This window comes from Xenopus laevis, chromosome 4S, assembly GCF_017654675.1.
Source record: "Xenopus laevis strain J_2021 chromosome 4S, Xenopus_laevis_v10.1, whole genome shotgun sequence".
NCBI classification, from domain to species: Eukaryota; Metazoa; Chordata; class Amphibia; order Anura; family Pipidae; genus Xenopus; species Xenopus laevis.
This window is the reverse complement of record NC_054378.1, coordinates 22,864,452-22,882,177: the sequence shown is the minus strand read 5'-3', so window position 1 is coordinate 22,882,177 and position 17,726 is coordinate 22,864,452. Positions and strand designations below refer to the sequence as shown.

General features: G+C 43.2%; 1 protein-coding gene across 9 annotated transcripts in view; it reads right to left on the bottom strand.

Annotated features, from left to right (window-relative positions):
• Positions 1 to 17,726, bottom strand: part of plekha7.S (pleckstrin homology domain containing A7 S homeolog) — an 86,682-nt gene that overhangs the window by 39,212 nt on the left and 29,744 nt on the right. Inside the window, exon 1 of one of the 9 annotated variants that reach the window (XM_041561052.1) lies at positions 9,364 to 9,868. The exons of 6 other annotated variants lie outside the window; for them this stretch is intronic. In XM_041561052.1, coding sequence (XP_041416986.1) covers positions 9,364 to 9,434 — 71 coding nt within the window. In that variant the 5' untranslated portion in view covers positions 9,435 to 9,868. Of the gene's footprint in view, positions 1 to 3,839; positions 4,272 to 7,652; positions 7,697 to 9,363; positions 9,869 to 17,726 lie in introns of those variants that run through there. 2 more of the 9 variants (XM_041561050.1, XM_041561053.1) reach the window with 2 other exon arrangements.

Below are 17,726 nucleotides of genomic sequence, written 5' to 3'. Positions count from 1 at the left end.
TGTGTCATAACGCAGGCGACTCTCATTACAGCCGGCGCAGGAGAAGAGGAAGAGGATCGGGGAGATTAGTCGCCTCAAAGAAGAGGCGATTAGTCGCCAGGTGCTAAATCTCCCAGAATCGCCTGGTGTGGACTAAGCCTAAGGGTAGGGACACACTGGGCGATTTGGGGAGATTTAGTCGCCTGGCGACTAATCGCAGCGACTTTTCTCCCCGAATGCCTCCCCTCACTCTGCGCCTGGATAAAATGAAAAGTCGCCGGCGCTAATCACACACGGCGATTCGTTTTCCGAAATCGCCCGAAGTTGCCTCACGAGGAAACTTCGGGCGACTTCGGAAAACAAATCGCCGCGTGTGATTAGCGCAGGCGATTTTTCATTTTATCCAGGCACAGAGTGAGGGGAGGCATTCGGGGAAGATTGGTCGTGGAAAGTCGCGGCGATTAGTCGCCAGGCGACTAAATCTCCCCAAATCGCCCAGTGTGTCCCTACCCTAAGGGTAAGGACACACGAGGAGATTCAGGGAGATTTTGTCACCTGGCTACTAATCGCCTCGTCTTTTGAGCAACTATCTCCCTGAACTGCCTCAGCGTTTTTCCCCATAGGCTACAATGAAAAGTTGCCTGTGTTAATGCACACACGGCGATGCGTTTTCAATAGTTGCCTGAAATTGCCTCACTGAGGCAACTTTGGGCAACTATTGAAAACGCATCGCCGTGTGTGCATTAACGCAGGCAACTTTTCATTGTAGCCTATGGGGAAAAATGCTGAGGCAGTTCAGGGAGATAGTTGCTCAAAAGACGAGGCGATTAGTAGCCAGGCGACAAAATCTCCCTGAATCTCCTCGTGTGTCCTTACCCTTAATGTATATTCTGCCTGTGGCGTTGGCGTTGGCGTTGCAGGATGGTTTTATCTAATTCCGACTCACACTAGGAAATATCAACCGGATATCTGGTTGCCAAGGACAATACTAGCAACCAGACAGCATTTGAAGTATCAGATAAAGCTAGTAGTTAAGCAGACAATTCTATTACAAAGGTTCCTGATTAAATGTCTGTAGTATATCAAGCAGTATAAAGCACATCCTTCAATCTACTTCTCTACAATGATACTGTAAGTCACATTGTAACTACGTAAGAGTGAACTCAGGTCTACTAACTGCCGCCTTTCATTCTATGTGACGGGAAGAGGTTTGCTCCAAGTGACACAGAAAATAAGGAGCCTGAGCAGATGCTGTGACCTTGATATTTCATGCGTTTGTGTTGCGTTTAATTCCAGCTCCTGGAGCAGCCCCCATCGCAATGTTTAGGGGAATAATGTGACTGCGCATTAAATGGCGATGGCAGAATAAAGCTGCAAGTGGAGACAAGCGAAGGTGAAAGTCTGTAAACCCCTCCTCCCCCCCGTGACACTTTCAGCATTTTGTTTATCTTCCCTAATTGTCTGAGCAACAAAAAGCCTCTAATTTAAATGGAAATTAGCCGGGTCTGATGTGCCGCTCGGCAGAGCTCCCTTTCTTTGCTACAATTGCATCTCATGTAACCCACACAATTCGGGGTTTTGTTATTAATAAAAGCTCTCAGCAATTAGATGAAAAGATATAAAACGAATAATACTATTAACTCTACTTCTTAATCGCATCATGACTACACCTATGACATCACCATTTGTGACTGCACTGATTGGGCACATTGTGTGCTGGAGCCTCGGGGCAGTTAGGAGAGGGGCAATTAGGAGAGGGACTCTAAGGGTCAGTCCACACGAACAGATTCGGGGAGATTTAGTCACCTGGCGAATAATCGCCTCTTCTTCTGGGCGACATTTTCCCTGAACTGCTTTAGCGTGTCTTCCCGTCCACTATACTTCGGAAAACGAAGCGCTAAGGGAAGAAACGCTAAGGCAGTTCGGGGAGATTGTCACCCAGAAGAGGAGGCGATTAGTCGCCAGGCGACTAAATCTCCCCGAATCTGCTCGTGTGGACTGACCCTTACTGTTTCTCAAAGAGGGAAGGAGATTGAAATGACTTTCCTTAGTGGCTCCACCCTAGGCATGTCACAGACTGGCAGAAAGGGAGCATGAGTAGCTTGCCAGATAGACTTTACTGCACTGATAGGGTGGAGGGGAAATACTGAAGTACTTTGAAGTGGATTTTAAAGGTAAAATCAACCAGGAGGTGCCAAGTTATTAGACACCCACTCCCAGTGCCCCCATCAAGGGAGTGCTGCATTCAAGAGATGTAAGTTTGATTTGAAGGTTACAGGCGGGGCTTGCAGGTCAGAATGTATGGTTTTGGCAGTAGTATAAAGGGTGTGGCTAAGTGGATCAGTGGCGTGGCCTTGCAGCCACTGCTTATTTTATTTTTTTACTTGGTGTCAGGGTCCTCTGACCAGGTGACCAATGGATTAATAATGGTAACATTAGTATGGGGCCCTGCCCAGTCCTCATTTATTCTACTATAGACAAACAACTTGGCACTTCCCTAGTGATTTTAGTTTTCCTTTAATAAAACTATTAATTTAAAATATAAAAGGTTCACTGCTAATTAGGGATGCACCGAATCCACTATTTTGAATTCGGCCGAACCCCCGAATCCGAATTTGCATATGCAAATTAGGGGTGGGAATGGGAAAACATTTTTTCCTTCCTTGTTTTGTGACAAAAAGTCATGTGATTTCCCTCTCCACCCCTAATTTGCATATGCAAATTAGTATTCGGATTCAGTTCAGCCAGGCGGAAGGATTCGGCCCAATCCGAATCCTGCTGAAAAAGGCCAAATCCCGAACCAATCCTGGATTCGGTGCATCCCTACTGCTAATACACATATCTCATTAATGCAGAGCTGATGATACAATGGAAAGGGCATGGGGAGGCTGGATGCAGTAGGGGCCCCAGGCGAGAGAGCGGGCAGTGCCAAGGAGTAGTTGGCAGAAGTGATTTGTGCAGCAGCCACTCAGCAAAGAACCTGTTTGACGGGAAAACTGCCTACAATAAACGGCGCCCTTTATTAAATAGGATGTAACGTGCAGCTGCATGTGGAGCGGGATGAAACAATGCCTCGGGCACAGATCCGGAACACTGTGTATTGTTTCTTTCTGATTAAAAACCCAAAGCTGCAGCACTGTACTGGAGTGAATGATACCAGTGCATGGTACAACTATGGCATGAATGCACCGTATGATGTTGTAGCGAGGAGTGACATGCAGTGCAGTAGTGAGGGGCTGCATTATGTAGCTCAGTGCTGTATTATGTAGCTCAGTGCTGTGTAATGCAGCAGAACAGGCAGACTATGAAATGCACTACAGTGGCACCAAAGTGGCACAGCAGAAGGGTACAGGATAGGGGACATGGCTGTAGGAGGTGGTAAAGGTAGCCGATATGAGGCTTTCCAGTACGCAGGCCCAGTCTATGGAGAGAATATAAATGCAGCGAGAAAGCAATTAGAGAGAAGATGAAGTATTACACCTATAATCATCATACAGGTATCTCTGACAAGCGACAACAAAGTGACTTCCACAGCAATGACACTAATTACATTTCCTTCTACACAAAAGCCTGGCTGCTACCTGTTCCATATAGAATGAGTGCAGTCCTGTGTTACTAGGGCGCTACTGGCAGCTCCTCATAGGTCTGATAGTAAATAAAAATAACCTTTAATCAGCACACATAATATATGAAGGATATAACTATATAGAAAATGTTCTGAGAACATCAAAGGAGCAGCAAAACCCATTTAACCAAAACATCAAAGTGATCCTCCACCATCAGTACAGTAGTGACACACCTGCCAGTGCAAATACATGAAACTAATAAGGGTCGGCAGGTGACCCCAAAGGCTTCCGTACCTCAGTCTCCTATTTGGTAAGGCAGTGATCTTCAACTTATGGCTTTCCAGCTGAATTCCCACCATCCTGCAACCATCAATTACTTGGAACCCGGCTGCGACCAATCGACGGATGAGTCCTTCCACCTGATGTTTATTAGTACTTTTCAGCCCCAAAACACTGACTAGTGTTGAAGAGCACCATGAGCCAAGAACCAATAGCAATGGCTGCAGACAATGACTCTAAATTAGAATCTAGACTTGGCATGACTTGCCCTGGAACAGACTGGAGACTTGACTTGCAACAAAAGTGGAAATAAGCAGCAGGTTATTATTCTTGTATGTCTCCATCAGAGACGAAATAAAGAGGCGGAATATGAAATAAGGTCTATGCTCAAGTGCTGAGATGCAAGAAGCCTGGAACATAGGCTGTGGACAGAGAAGGTGCCCACAGAGTGGCATTCACACGGAGTCGGCACAAAGCAACAACATGAGGCTTAATAAAATTCCAAACTGTGGCATTTACTGATGAAAGGCTCCTTTATGTGCCAGGAGACCTCCCTGCAAGGGAAGGAGGTAGAGGCCTGATCTGCTCCTAAGCCCTCCTACCTGGAGAAACAGGTTGAGCAGGAATGTGTCGGGCTGAAGAATCCCAAATGAATCACATTTTCCCTTTACACCATGGAGCCTAAAAGGCTTGTGTGGGACCGGCTCGAGGGTTTGCTCCAATCCCTCCCATCGGAGAGCAGCTGAAATGCACAGAGCAAATATCTACACAACATCTGGTGCCGGAGAACGTCGCTGGAAAGTGGTTCTAGGAAACGCAGGATGTGTCCAGAACTTCCCATCCAAGTGATTAGTGCGGAACGGAGATTTATTTTGGGCAAATGTGACTCTTGTGCTGTTTTCTTGTTCACTTATGTTAATGAGTTCGTCTGTGCCAGATCCACCGAATAGACAGAAACCATGAGCTTATGCTCCATGAAATGTCAGCCGTGCGAAAGTCCCTTCCCTGGGTTGTACATATGGAGCACTGGTCCAGTTCATGGAGCCCAACAGAAAAAAGGGCAGTAATGATTGGGGGGGGGGGGGCGTAGATACAATAGGTCCAATTATAAGTCAACGTGTGTATCACCTTCCCGCTGTAGGTAAGTCACTCTGCATTACATCACTTTAATTAGGCTATAGAGGAAAAATGATTAAGGGACCCACGTCTAAAGTTGTTATGGAAACTATCATTCACTTTAGAGCGAAAATACTGTACAGTGAGTACTTTATTACACTAAGTGCCTTAAATCTTGTATTTTTATGAGCCCACATCTACCCATTTCTAATGTACAGAACATTAGGGTGGCCAAAGGGGGCAAATAATATGGAACTTTTCTGCTGAGCAACAGCCACATCTGCCCAGTGTAGACTCAACCCCAACTAACCACTGAAACCCCTTCCTACTGCCCCAACTAACCACTGAAACCCCTTCCTACTGCCCCAACTAACCACTGAAACCCCTTCCTACTGCCCCAACTAACCACTGAGACCCCTTCCTACTGCCCCAACTAACCACTAAGAGGGCAAACACTAACATAAGGTTGAGGGTCTTTTTTTTCAGCCCTTTTCTGGGTCGCATGACAAAAAGGCCAAGAGACGCAGGTGCAGGGAGTGCCCACCAACCTCTTATGCATCAGCATATGAAGCCACTTTTGCGACGTGTGTGTTGGGGTGGGTGCATCCAGTCCAAATAATCGCACACTCGTTGTGTCTATTTTTAAGCTGCAGTGGATGAGTGAATTGTGTGTGTGAAAATATTCTGAGAGCGCTCCATGGTATAATAACTGCCCAAGCAGCCATTAAACCCAGCCAGTGGCACCCATGCCCTATGAATAACACCAAATTCTATAATAATATCAGCCTCAGCAGGGGGGCACATGTAACTCCAATAATGCCAGGGTGGCACACGTAACCCCCATAATAAAGCTCAATTTGAAGAATGCAGAGCATCTAGCGGTGAATGCTGATTGGATGGCACATAACAGTTCATGCACAGCCGCCAGTTCTCTTTGTGGCAGAGCTGATTAAATATGAATGGCGTGGGTTCTGCTGCCCATCTATAGTTAATGAGATTTCCAATAGCAAGTTACCTGTCAAGCCAGGTGTTGGCTGCAGCTGTGTTCTGGGGGCCTTGAACCCTCAGCTTTCAGCAGTGAGATCCATGATGGGCGGTACTGAATTACACAGGGAAACAGTTCCCTCGCCAAGTAGTACCCCCTACCCCCCAAGGAGAACAAAGCCATGCCAGTCCCACCCCAATCCAAAGCCCTTTAAACCGATAAATGACATATATCTCCCATGCATTAAATAGTCTGTGGTCCGTTGGGGCGTAATCACGTAAACACCATTTCTGCACTCTTTAACTCTTTATGCTGCCACCAGGTGCGAAGTGGCAGCTCCCACACATGCACACTCCAGCAGGGACTGTAGAATCCCAGGGATGTTCATAAATTCTTTGGGGCCAAAGGCTGAGAGGAAAGTGGCTTACCAAAAACAAAAAGAATAGTTGCCAAAGGCCAGTTTGGGCACTACCAAGAGTTAATATAGTTGCAATAAAGCACAACAATTGTCAAGGGGAGGAGGATACTCACAGTTCACCCCAGTCCATAGGTGCACATCCACAAGAAAATAGTTGTGTGTCCCTCAAAAAATCAGTCAATGTAGTAAAAAGTACAAAAGTTTATTAAGACATGGTAAACAACGGCCCAATGCATTTCATGCACTTTCTTATATAGGGGCATCATCAATCAAGGCAACATGTATTGCAGCCAATCAACAGTGGGTTGGTCACATAGAACCATGCTGCCAGTGGAGATCAAGTCACACAGTGGGGCAGGTACCAATTTAGCCACAGAGGAGGGCATTACAATCTTCTCTAACTCAAGCAGGGCAAACAGATTTATCACCCAATCACAATAAATCATTTATTAAATGTATCTACAGGACCCACTATTGCCACCTCCATAGGCCGGCAGATCACTAACCCTACTGAAAATACCCCTTTCCTTTACTGATGCTAAAATATCCCCTCCTGTACATGGCTCTGTGTCACTTACATTGTCCTATGAATATAAAGTCACTGTACATAAGTGCATGGCTTTAGATTTTAAGTTAAGAACCGTTTCAGGTTTTCAGCGCACAAGTGAACTATATTTATATATATATATATATTGAAGGTTCAGCCCCGCAAGAGATGTAGAACTGGGCATTGCATGATTATTTGCCCCTATTTATACAAGTGGGTAATGTATCAACCTTTGCAGCCTGGCACTGATCCTACAGCTCAGGGTTTCCTCAATCGATATAAATATTTACACACACAGAGAAATCATTTCATACACCCCCCCCTCCTCATTCTGTGACATAAACTCTATTTAGGAAGCATTTAGGAACCATGTCATGGTAGCTAGCATGGGGAACAAGACTACCAATCATCAGAGGGAAGGGATACAATAATGGCACCTTCTGCACAGAACTTGGACACGGAAGGCACCTTTTTTGGGAAACAAACATGCTGAATTATGGTTGATAACAAGGGGAATGTTTAACTTTGGGGGGAAGCTTTTCAAACATAATGTCTGCAGCGTATTCCCAGGTGGGGTGCTATTCTGTTGTTGGGGTGATGCCAATAACAAGTGAGAGGTGTGAGTAACAGATAGAGGAGACCCATATGTTCCTAATCCATATCTCCATACTGGATTCATCTTTCCCCAATGTCCTAACATTCTGACATCCTTATGCCCTAATGATGCCAACCTGCTCTCCTGTGCCCATCATGCCACCCTACCTGCAGCTGCTCTCACTTTCCTGCCTCATGCTGCTCCCCTGGGCAGTGGCCTCAGCTGGAGATTTTCTGCGTGTATCAGACAAAGTGTAAGTGGAATGTACAGCAAATAGCACAATAGATGCAGTCAATGTGTCGGCAGCAATACACATTTATATGAGTGACTTTAGGTACAAAAAATGCAGTTAGGTGACTTGTGGAGAGTCTCTATAGGGAGGAGCAAGGGTGTGTGAGACGGAGTATTAAAGGCACAGCTCCCTCGGCTCGGATCAATCATTAACGCCAAGGGAATGCTATTATTTGAAGAGCTGATAAAAGATGAGTAATGAGAGTGGAACTCGCCCCCTTCCAGCGAGCAGAAAACAATGGGCTCAGCCAGACACTCTGTCCCTTTGTGCATGAGACACAGAGCTAACTCTTTCCTCCATGTGTTGTTCATTGATATTAAGGTAAAACCTGGAGTGGGATCTGTACAAACAACACTCGCCCCTACCCTCTATACACCCACTACTGTACATACACCCACTTGACACATTTATATGGGACGGCAGTGTCCCCATAGTGTTCTACATGGGTGCCTCTATTTATACCATTATATGGTACAAGTGCCAGGCATGGGGCATCATTATTAATGTACATCTCACCAGGGAAATGAGAGGTGGAGCCCCATGTCTATCACTGGAATAATAATCCCTGAGAGAGTGAAGCCAGACATGTTTCACCTTGTACCAATCTGAACCTCGCTGTCATGCATTCGATTGAGCTGCAGGATTTCTGGGTACCATATCCATTTACCTGTGCCCCCCTAGAACAAACAGACTCTAACACATCCCCAGCCTCACGATTGGTCTCTTTATATAAGTGCATGTGAAGCTGCACAGTTACCCTAGCACTATGTCCCAAAATACCCCAAACTTGCCATGCAGCAGCTGCTCCATGTAGGATATGCACCCCCGCTTCCCATAGCCCCCATATTGTCTATTCTAATGCAATAATCACAACAGCAGGAGCCCTGGAATAACACCGCATTCTAATGAGACTTTCTATAGAGGTTCTTACTTGGAAGTGTGATTGGCGCCTGTGCCAGGCTGAGATGCAATGCAGAGTCCGTGTGTGTGTTATGCAGGCAAGAAATACTGCAAAGACTGCACTAAACTGATCTGGAAAGAGTTGCACGAATGCATGATGTTTGACAGCGCTGTCCGACACTTGCCACCTTGTTGCCAGTTTTGCAGCGGTGAGGGAAACACACAGGTATAATCCATACACAAGACAGTGTAACGTTGTATAGCAATTAAACACATGGCAATTATATGCACAGGATATGAAACACTTTGGAATTAAACATAGAGGCACAATCCCTACATAAGGTAACGTACAGGAGGAAACACAGGTATACAATCCATTCACAAGACAGTGTAACATATAAGGATTAAGCACATAGAAACCATGTGGACAGGAGACAAACAACTATGGAAAGGAAAGACAAGGATACAATGTAACATATAGGAATGAAAGGAACAAAAGGATACAACACTACAGGATATCAGACAATCTAACGATGGGCTGTTCATCTGTTTAACATGAGTTAGAAAGAAAGGAACGTGAGGATCGTTAGGGTGAATTAACGAGGTCCTCCCTGTTCAAGCAGCCACTTGTTCCCACTGCAGCAGAGGGAAAAACACAGGGAATGACAGCCGGGAATGTTACACACCTGCAGGACACCTGGTATCCAGTCCGAGGAAGGGAAGCGGAGAATCCACCATTCTGCATTGTCTTCTGCATTTAGATCCACTTTGCAAACATCCTCCTATGGCCAGTACATTGCCAGCACCAGAACCAAACACAATCAATTCCAAGGGACTCCAGCGAGAGCTGGATACTATTGTGGCAGCTCCTAAGCCTTCATTTATTTCCATGTAAGGTACAGAATTCTATAGCCAACACCCCACAGGGGAAGAAGCTCTTTTCTGTAAAAGAATACGAGTGCCTGTCCCTTTATCCATGCATGCGTGTGTGTGCGCAACAGAGAGATCAACCTACCCCCTGGCTCCCAGCCAGTCAGTTGCACAACTTACTGCCCATGCTGCAAATCCTATCTATCTGCTAATGAAGATCCAGACTGCAGGTGTAATGTGATTTTTGAGCGAATTGTCCCCACTTGGCTGTGAAATGAATGCGGTGATCGACGACCTTGAGGGTCCGCAGCGAGAGACAGAGAGTCAGTCCCCGGGGAAGTTTAGATATAAAACACTCCTCCTGCCAAATGGCCAGTTATATCAGAAGTGAGTGCTCCCATGCAGAGGGACCATTAGCAGCAATGAGAGGATAATTGCTGAGCCAGGGAGGGAGACAGAGGCAGCAGAGAAGCGAGACAGCAGAGAAGTGGGACAGAGGCAGCAGAGAGGGGGACAGAAGCAGCAGAGAGGGGAGACAGAGGAAGCAGAGAGGGGGACAGAGGCAGCAGAGAGGGGGGGACAGAGGCAGCAGAGAGGGAGACAGAAGCAGCAGAGAGGGGGGACAGAAGTAGCAAAGAGGGGGGCAGAGGCAGCAGAGAGGGAGGACAGAGGAAGCAGAGAGGGAGGACAGAGGCGGCAGAGAGGGGGGACAGAGGCGGCAGAGAGGGGGGACAGAGGCGGCAGAGAGGGGGGACAGAGGGGACAGAGGCGGCAGAGAGGGGGGACAGAGGCGGCAGAGAGGGGGGACAGAGGCGGCAGAGAGGGGGACAGAGGCAGCAGAGAGGGGGGCAGAGGCAGCAGAGAGGGTAAACAGAGGCAGCAGAGAGGGGGGGGACAGAGGCAACAGAGAGGGGGGGGGTCTTGTCTCTGTGTAATGTCTGCCTCTTCTCATATTGCAGGGGATGTTCCATATCTGTAACCCGGTGCATCTGCACCCTCTGACCTACTGCCCAAACCAGTGTTACCCCACACTGAGCTGTGAGGGTTTTGCATAAGGATATAGAAAAGTCATTCAGCAATCAATCTCCATTCACTCTGCCTGGCAGGTCGGTCTATAAGCAGCACAAATGTATTTCCAATTTGATCCCCCCAATGAGCAGAGAATAAGGATTCTCAGTCTGTCAGCGTGACGGTTACTGCAGTGAGGGGTTACAGGCTGACGGATGCAGATCTGACCTTGCAATCTGTTATATAGGGGGGAGGCACTGGCATATAAATTCCTAAAAAATAGGAGGCGACTGTCACACACAACAAAAATTTATTGCTACAGAACTTAGTGACCCTCAGACATGCACCTCTCTGCAGTATTTATGATCTACCCCACCATTATCACATCCCCCCAGGGGAGCAACATAAAGGACATTAGTACAACTCCGTAGTGAAAGAACTAAGGGGATTGGAGCCACATAAAAACCTGCAGCCTTGTGTCTTTATATGGTCCTCTCAGTATCTTCTAATATCATTATCATTTACAGTAGGGGGTGCAGTATCCCTTATAATACATGAGTAATATTCAGAGTTCCTTGTATAACTCAGCCTGCAGCTTTGTGCCTGTATATGGTCACAGAACCCTTCAGTGACTTCTAATATCCTTATCATTTACAGTAGGGTGTACATTATCCCTTATAATACATGAGTGATACTCGGAGTTCCCTATATAACTCAGCCTGCAGCCTTTATATGGTCACATACCGCTCAGTGACTACTAATATCCTTATTATTTACAGTAGGGGGTAAATTATCCCTTAAAACAAAGCCATGCACATGCAATGACAGCTAAATAAGCCCATGCTGGTAACATACAAGGAGGCCCCCCTCATCAATGAGTACATGGATGATATGGAGGCCCCTGTCCTGTAGGACATTTAGGGCAATGGTTGGTAAATGATTGCAAGGTGCTATTACCCAGAAGCATGTGAGTAGGTCACTTTAAATGGGGAGCAGTATGGCAGCTGCAAAGAAACATCTAAGTGCAGAATATCCCATGTATGTTTTACTTGAATAGAAGCAAATTAATGTAAATACACATAAGGAGCTTTTTCTCCTTAAAGGGATTCTGTCATGTTTTTTTGTTCAAAATACATCAGTTAATATTGCTGCTCCAGCAGACTTCTGCACTGAAATTCAAAAGAGCAGACCGGTTTTTTTTCTATTTAATTTTAAAATTGTACACGGGGCTAGACATATTGTCAGTTTTCCAGGTGCCTCATGTGACTTGTGCTCTGATAAACTTCAGTCAATCTTTACTGCTGCACTGCAATAGCAAATACATTTACACATAACTATAAACTCATTGACCATTTTATATAGTGAATAAAGTACCCACTTTTGTAAAATATAAGGATATTATAAGTCACCGATGAGTTTCATGACCATATAAAAACACGAGGCCGAAGGCCGAGGGTTTTTATACAGGTCATGGAACTACGAGGTAACTTCTAATATCCTCATATTTTGCAACAGGGGGTACTTTATTTATTATAATACACAAGTTTCAGTGATTCATGTGACAGAAATGACATCAGAACTCACCGTTTATCACTGATGATATCAGAACTCACCGTTAGAAGGATATAATTTACAAGATATTCATGGCTTTTGTGTATTATACACCTATAAACTCACTGTCCGATTTTATAGGTATATCGACGATTGTATCGGAATTTGGGATGGGGATGAACAATATCTAGCATCATTTTTCAATTACTGTAATAAGACAACGAAAGGTGTAGGCTTCACCATGACTATATACACATTTTGGACACTGTTTTTCCTGTGAAACAAGGCAACATCGAAACTACATTATATCGTAAACCAATTACACGGAATACGCTGTTGCATGCTCACAGTGGGCATCCAGCAGCTTGTCTGAGGGGCATCCCCGTGGGACAATTTTTATGGCTACGTCACATATGCTCCACGTGGGTTGCCTTTCAGGATAAATCCATGGAGCTTTGGGATAGATTTGTGGATCGTGGATACGACACTAAAGATATCAAATCAGCATATGAAAAGGCAGTTTCCAGAGATAGATCAGCTCTTTTGGGAAATGTTGATAAAAAAAGCAGTAAAAATAAAAACAAAAATAGAAATAAAAGTGATAATCAAAATGAAGATAGAATTGGAGATGATTTGGTTGTACATTTAGGAGTCCAGGAACAGGGTCAACAATTACATTTCAGTACAGTATATACTAAAGATGCATATTCCATACAACGGAGTATCCGTAGACACTGGGGTGTGTTATTACAAGACCTGATTCTGAAACAATCCTTGGATCAATCCCATTCCTTTGTCTTTAGGAAGGGGAAATCTTTAACCTCCCAACTGTCTCCTAGTTTATATAGATCAAAAGGAACTAACCCTGAATCTGCCTGGTTAAGGTATAAAGGTACATATAAATGTGGCCATATCAGATGTAAAGCCTGTGCAGTACTTAATGTTTCCACCGTTTTTATAAGCACACACACTGGGGAGTCTTTTGTCATGAAACAATATTTTAATTGTTGTTCCAAGGGGTTCATTTACCTGGCTACCTGCACCTGTGGTGTGCAGTACGTGGGCAAGACCACACGTTGTGCCGGAGTCAGGTTCCTGGAACATTTATTGGCTGCCGAGAGAGGAGATTAAAAAAACGGCTATTGCCAAACATATTGTAGAACAGCATAATGGTGAGTCTAGCGTAACCATTCAGATAATTGGCAAACTTAAACATAATCTAAAGCCCAAATTAGGTGCCCTTATTTGTACAAAAACAACTTTTTATTTACAGCTATTGGTTGAGGTCTGACGAAGTCAGATAATACAAATGATTACAAGGAATTTAGATTGAAAAAGAAACCCCACCAATAGTTACTGTTATATAATTATCAGGTTTGAAAGAAAATTCTAATAAGTGTTCAACCGTACCTATATAAGAAAATAAATAAATAGATTAAGTGCTGTGCAATTGAAATAAAGTGCCAGTGCAGTTATTGATTCTATTAAGTTATCCTAAATAACTTAAAGTGAAAAAAATTATAAGAATAATCAATTTCTATGAAGAGAAGTTCATCTATAAGTTAATAATACTTCACAAATTCATCCAAGAATTAACTAATTAAGTATAATTCATCAAATAATTTTATACAAAAAAGCGAGTTTAGGATATTTCAATTAATATTTCAGAGCTCACAATTGATTATCAGTTAAAGTACAGTGCAATAAATTAATGTGTATGACCTAGATAATTCATTGGCTAATTAAAAAGTAGTATTAAAATGACCAAAATTGAGAGTGTCTTAAAAAAATCTGTAGTCGTAATCCATAAAATAGTTAATAGAAATTGGAAAAATAGATGGTGGAGTTGTTGCATAAACGAGCTGCCTGATTTTTTCTAGATCCTGGGACACCACAAAGATAAGGAAGGACAGGGTAACTGGGGCTGTGGCCTTGATATTTAACTTGCCCTAGATGTTTAGAGAGGCTAAGTAACCCTAAAAAGCCACAAACCGTCGGCCCCTTAGAATGGAAGGAATAATGGAGAGGTTGTAAACAAAAAGATAGGATTTGACCCAACAGCACTTCGGCCCACTTCAGTTAAAATCAGGACCAGACTGATGATCTATAAGCTAAGTTTGTAAGAAAAAATCGATTTGAATCAAGAGAACAATTAGAAATTTCAGGAAATGCCGACGTACATTTCGATACATAGATTTTTGTCAGGGCGGAAATGAGGAGCCCATTCGGTGTGCACATAGAAGTAGACTTCCGCAATATATGTCATTGATTTTACTTCTCGCGAGAACGTAGTCATAGAGGATGCGCCGAACTTAGTTTGCGTCCTTTCCTCAACACCGATCTTGAACACTTATAAATTTTCTTTCAAACCTATATAACAGTAACTATTGGTGGGGTTTCTTTTTCTATCTAAATTCCTTGTAAACTTAAACATAATGTGAGACAAGGAGACAAAGATAAGATTTTGTCTAGGATGGAGGTGTATTGGATGTATCAATTTAAAACAATAGATACTTACGGTGGACTTAATCGCGAATGTGAGCTAACATGTTTCTATTAACATAAACTATAATTTATTATTACATGAGGTTGCCAGCAGCGGTTCTGGATTAAATTATTATCACATGTACCTGTAAATCAAGTAACTGAGTATGTAAACAAACACAAAAGTTTGTTATTGTGACACGATGAATTTATTATATATTATTATATCACTGCATTAATTGATTCAATTGATTTCTTATGCCCAGCTGTATATAATTATTTAATTTATGGATATTTTCCAGCCGGTGTTTTCCTTTTTCTAATTTCCTTTCCCTTTATTAACTGTGTCCATGAGCTTTATTAACTAATTATTTATCAATGATTATATAGAGGATTCTATCGATATGACACCAGAATTAATTATAGTATGAAGGATATATGATAATGTCAAAAGATAATATGAATAATATGGTTAATATGACTAAACCCTTTCTCTTGCTGTAATATTTATTTACGAGTCCCTATGTGTTGTAAGGGCCAGCAACGCAGGGGTTAATGTTTTTAAAGGGGTGTGGTGTTACCTTTTAAATGTTCACCTGGACAGATTGAGAATAGCTTTTGAGAAAGTGGTTTAGCCCATTTAACGCGTCACACGTGCTTTGGGATATATGTCTTGCTCAACCTATTAATGAAGAATCAATAAAATACGGATTTTAATGACTGCTGGTGCTCCGTGTTCAATAATTCTACTTGGAGATTGTACGTATCGGGAACGTTTTTCACCTGACAGCACAGCAGGAAGATAAATCCATAAGGTCTGTGACTGCTCCCTGTGTTTGTCTTTCTCCCTGCAGAATATCCCATGTATGTTTTACTTGAATAGAAGCAAATCAATGAAAATACACATAAGGAGCTTTTTCTCCTAAAAGGGATTCTGTTATGTTTTTTTGTTCAAAATGCATCAGTTAATATTGCTGCTCCAGCAGACTTCTGCACTGAAATTCAAAAGAGCAGACAGGTTTTTTTATATTTAATTTTAAAATTGGACACGGGGTTAGACATATTGTCAGTTTTCCAGGTGCCTCATGTGACTTGTGCTCTGATAAACTTGAGTCACTCTTTACTGCTGCAATGCAATAGCAAATACATTTACACATAACTATAAACTCACTCACAATTAATAATGAATGAATATAGGAAAGTTGATTAGAATTATATTTGCTTTCATTTGGCCATATTGGGTTACATCCCACTAAAATGATTGTATCTCTAATATAAATATATTAAAGGAGAACTAAAACGTAACCAAAGAACTAGCTAGAAATGTTGTACATGATGTTTTGTGCTTCTGTACCAGCCCAAGGCAACCACAGCCCTTTAGCAGTAAAGATCTGTCTCCAAAGATGCCCCAGTAGCTCCCCATCTTTTTTTCTGCTGATTCACTGCACATGCTCTGTGCTGCTGTCACTTACTGAGCTTAGGGACCCACTCACAATATACAGTACACATAGAATAGAAATGTCACAATATAAGGCTGATTCGTAATTAATACAGATAATTACTACATGGCAGCACAGGAACCAGTGCAACTAGCATCAGAATTTAATAATTCTGATGTAGCATCAGTTTATATTACAGACAAACCCCATTTTCTGCTGGATAATTTGTGATGACCCCTAAGCTTAGCTTCTCAACAGCTGCTCAGAGCCCACTGAGCATGTGAGTGTCACAGACACTTTCCAAGATTGTGACCCCCTGTGACAAGTTTGAAGTCGTGGATCATTGCTGCTATTGAGAAGCTGAAACTTTAGACTGGTGCAAAAAGTTCAGTACATAAAATATGGCATTTTTAGTCACATTAATTTTTAGGGTTTAGTTCTCCTTTAAATACAAATATTTGTAGCCCTGCTCAATGTAGTGTTTAATGGTGCTCAGCAGTGACCAGTCAATAGGAAATCATTATGGTCACATAGACACTCACTTTGCTTTCATTCAGTGTCGGACTGGCCCACCGGGATACCAGGAAAACTCCCGGTGGGCCCAGGTATCAGTGGGCCCTCTTGCTTCTAAACATTTGGTCTATTTCATGGTCATTCCCAATTTCTTTATGGGAAAAAAGAGGCTTAATAATGGAAGAATAGAGTATAGTAAGTAGAGATAAAAGTCTAGGAGAATAAAGAGGTCGAGAGAGGAGAGGAGGAATAATAGTTTGGAAAGTGGGCCCACGGTCTAAGGTTTTCGGGTGGGCCCCTGGCATCCCAGTCCGACACTGCTTTCATTTATGCTGAGAGCACAAGCAGCACAGCTTGTTGCATGGTTAAATCAGATGGAAATAGAGGAAAATGGTGCAACAGCAGAAAAAAAAATGTTTCAAATATAATGGGCAAAGCACTAACTCACGTGATACAGATCCAGCCCATAGATCAGTAAAGAACAGTCCCATTCAGAAGTTATAACAAGACTGTGCTTCTGCCCCCAGCTATATAGAGAAGGGAGCAATATGGCAAATAATTAGCTAAGTGCTCATTACTGACTCTCTGTTTAGAGGAAATGTAATCTAAATCCTCCAGTTAAACAGGGTATCTATTTTCCCTTTTATGCTTCTGGCACAAGATTATTACATTTAACCCGCCCCCTGCGGCCCATGGAGCGCAGGTTACAGCAGACACATCACTGGAATCCCTGGACATTCACTTACAGGATATAAGGGGCCCATCTGGTTTAATCCACAGAATCCCCCTGGATTCAGATCTAATGCCCCAGCAATGCCATTCACTCTAATTGGCTACACGTGCCTGAAATAACTGTCATATTGTGTGTAGCGCACAGATAGGGAGGCAGCGGATTAGTCATTATCCTGCAATGCAACATCACAGGGCTCTGAACTCACTCATTCCTGGAACTCATTTCCCACTCGAACACCTAGAACATAAAATTCACTAACACTTGGAACTCAATTCCCACTCTAATACCTAGAACATACAACTCACTAATACCTGGAACTCAATTCCCACTCTAACACCTAGAACATACAACTCACTAATACCCGGAACTCAATTCCCACTCGAACACCTAGAACATACAACTCAATAATACCTGGAACTCAATTCCCACTCTAAAACCTAGAACATACAAT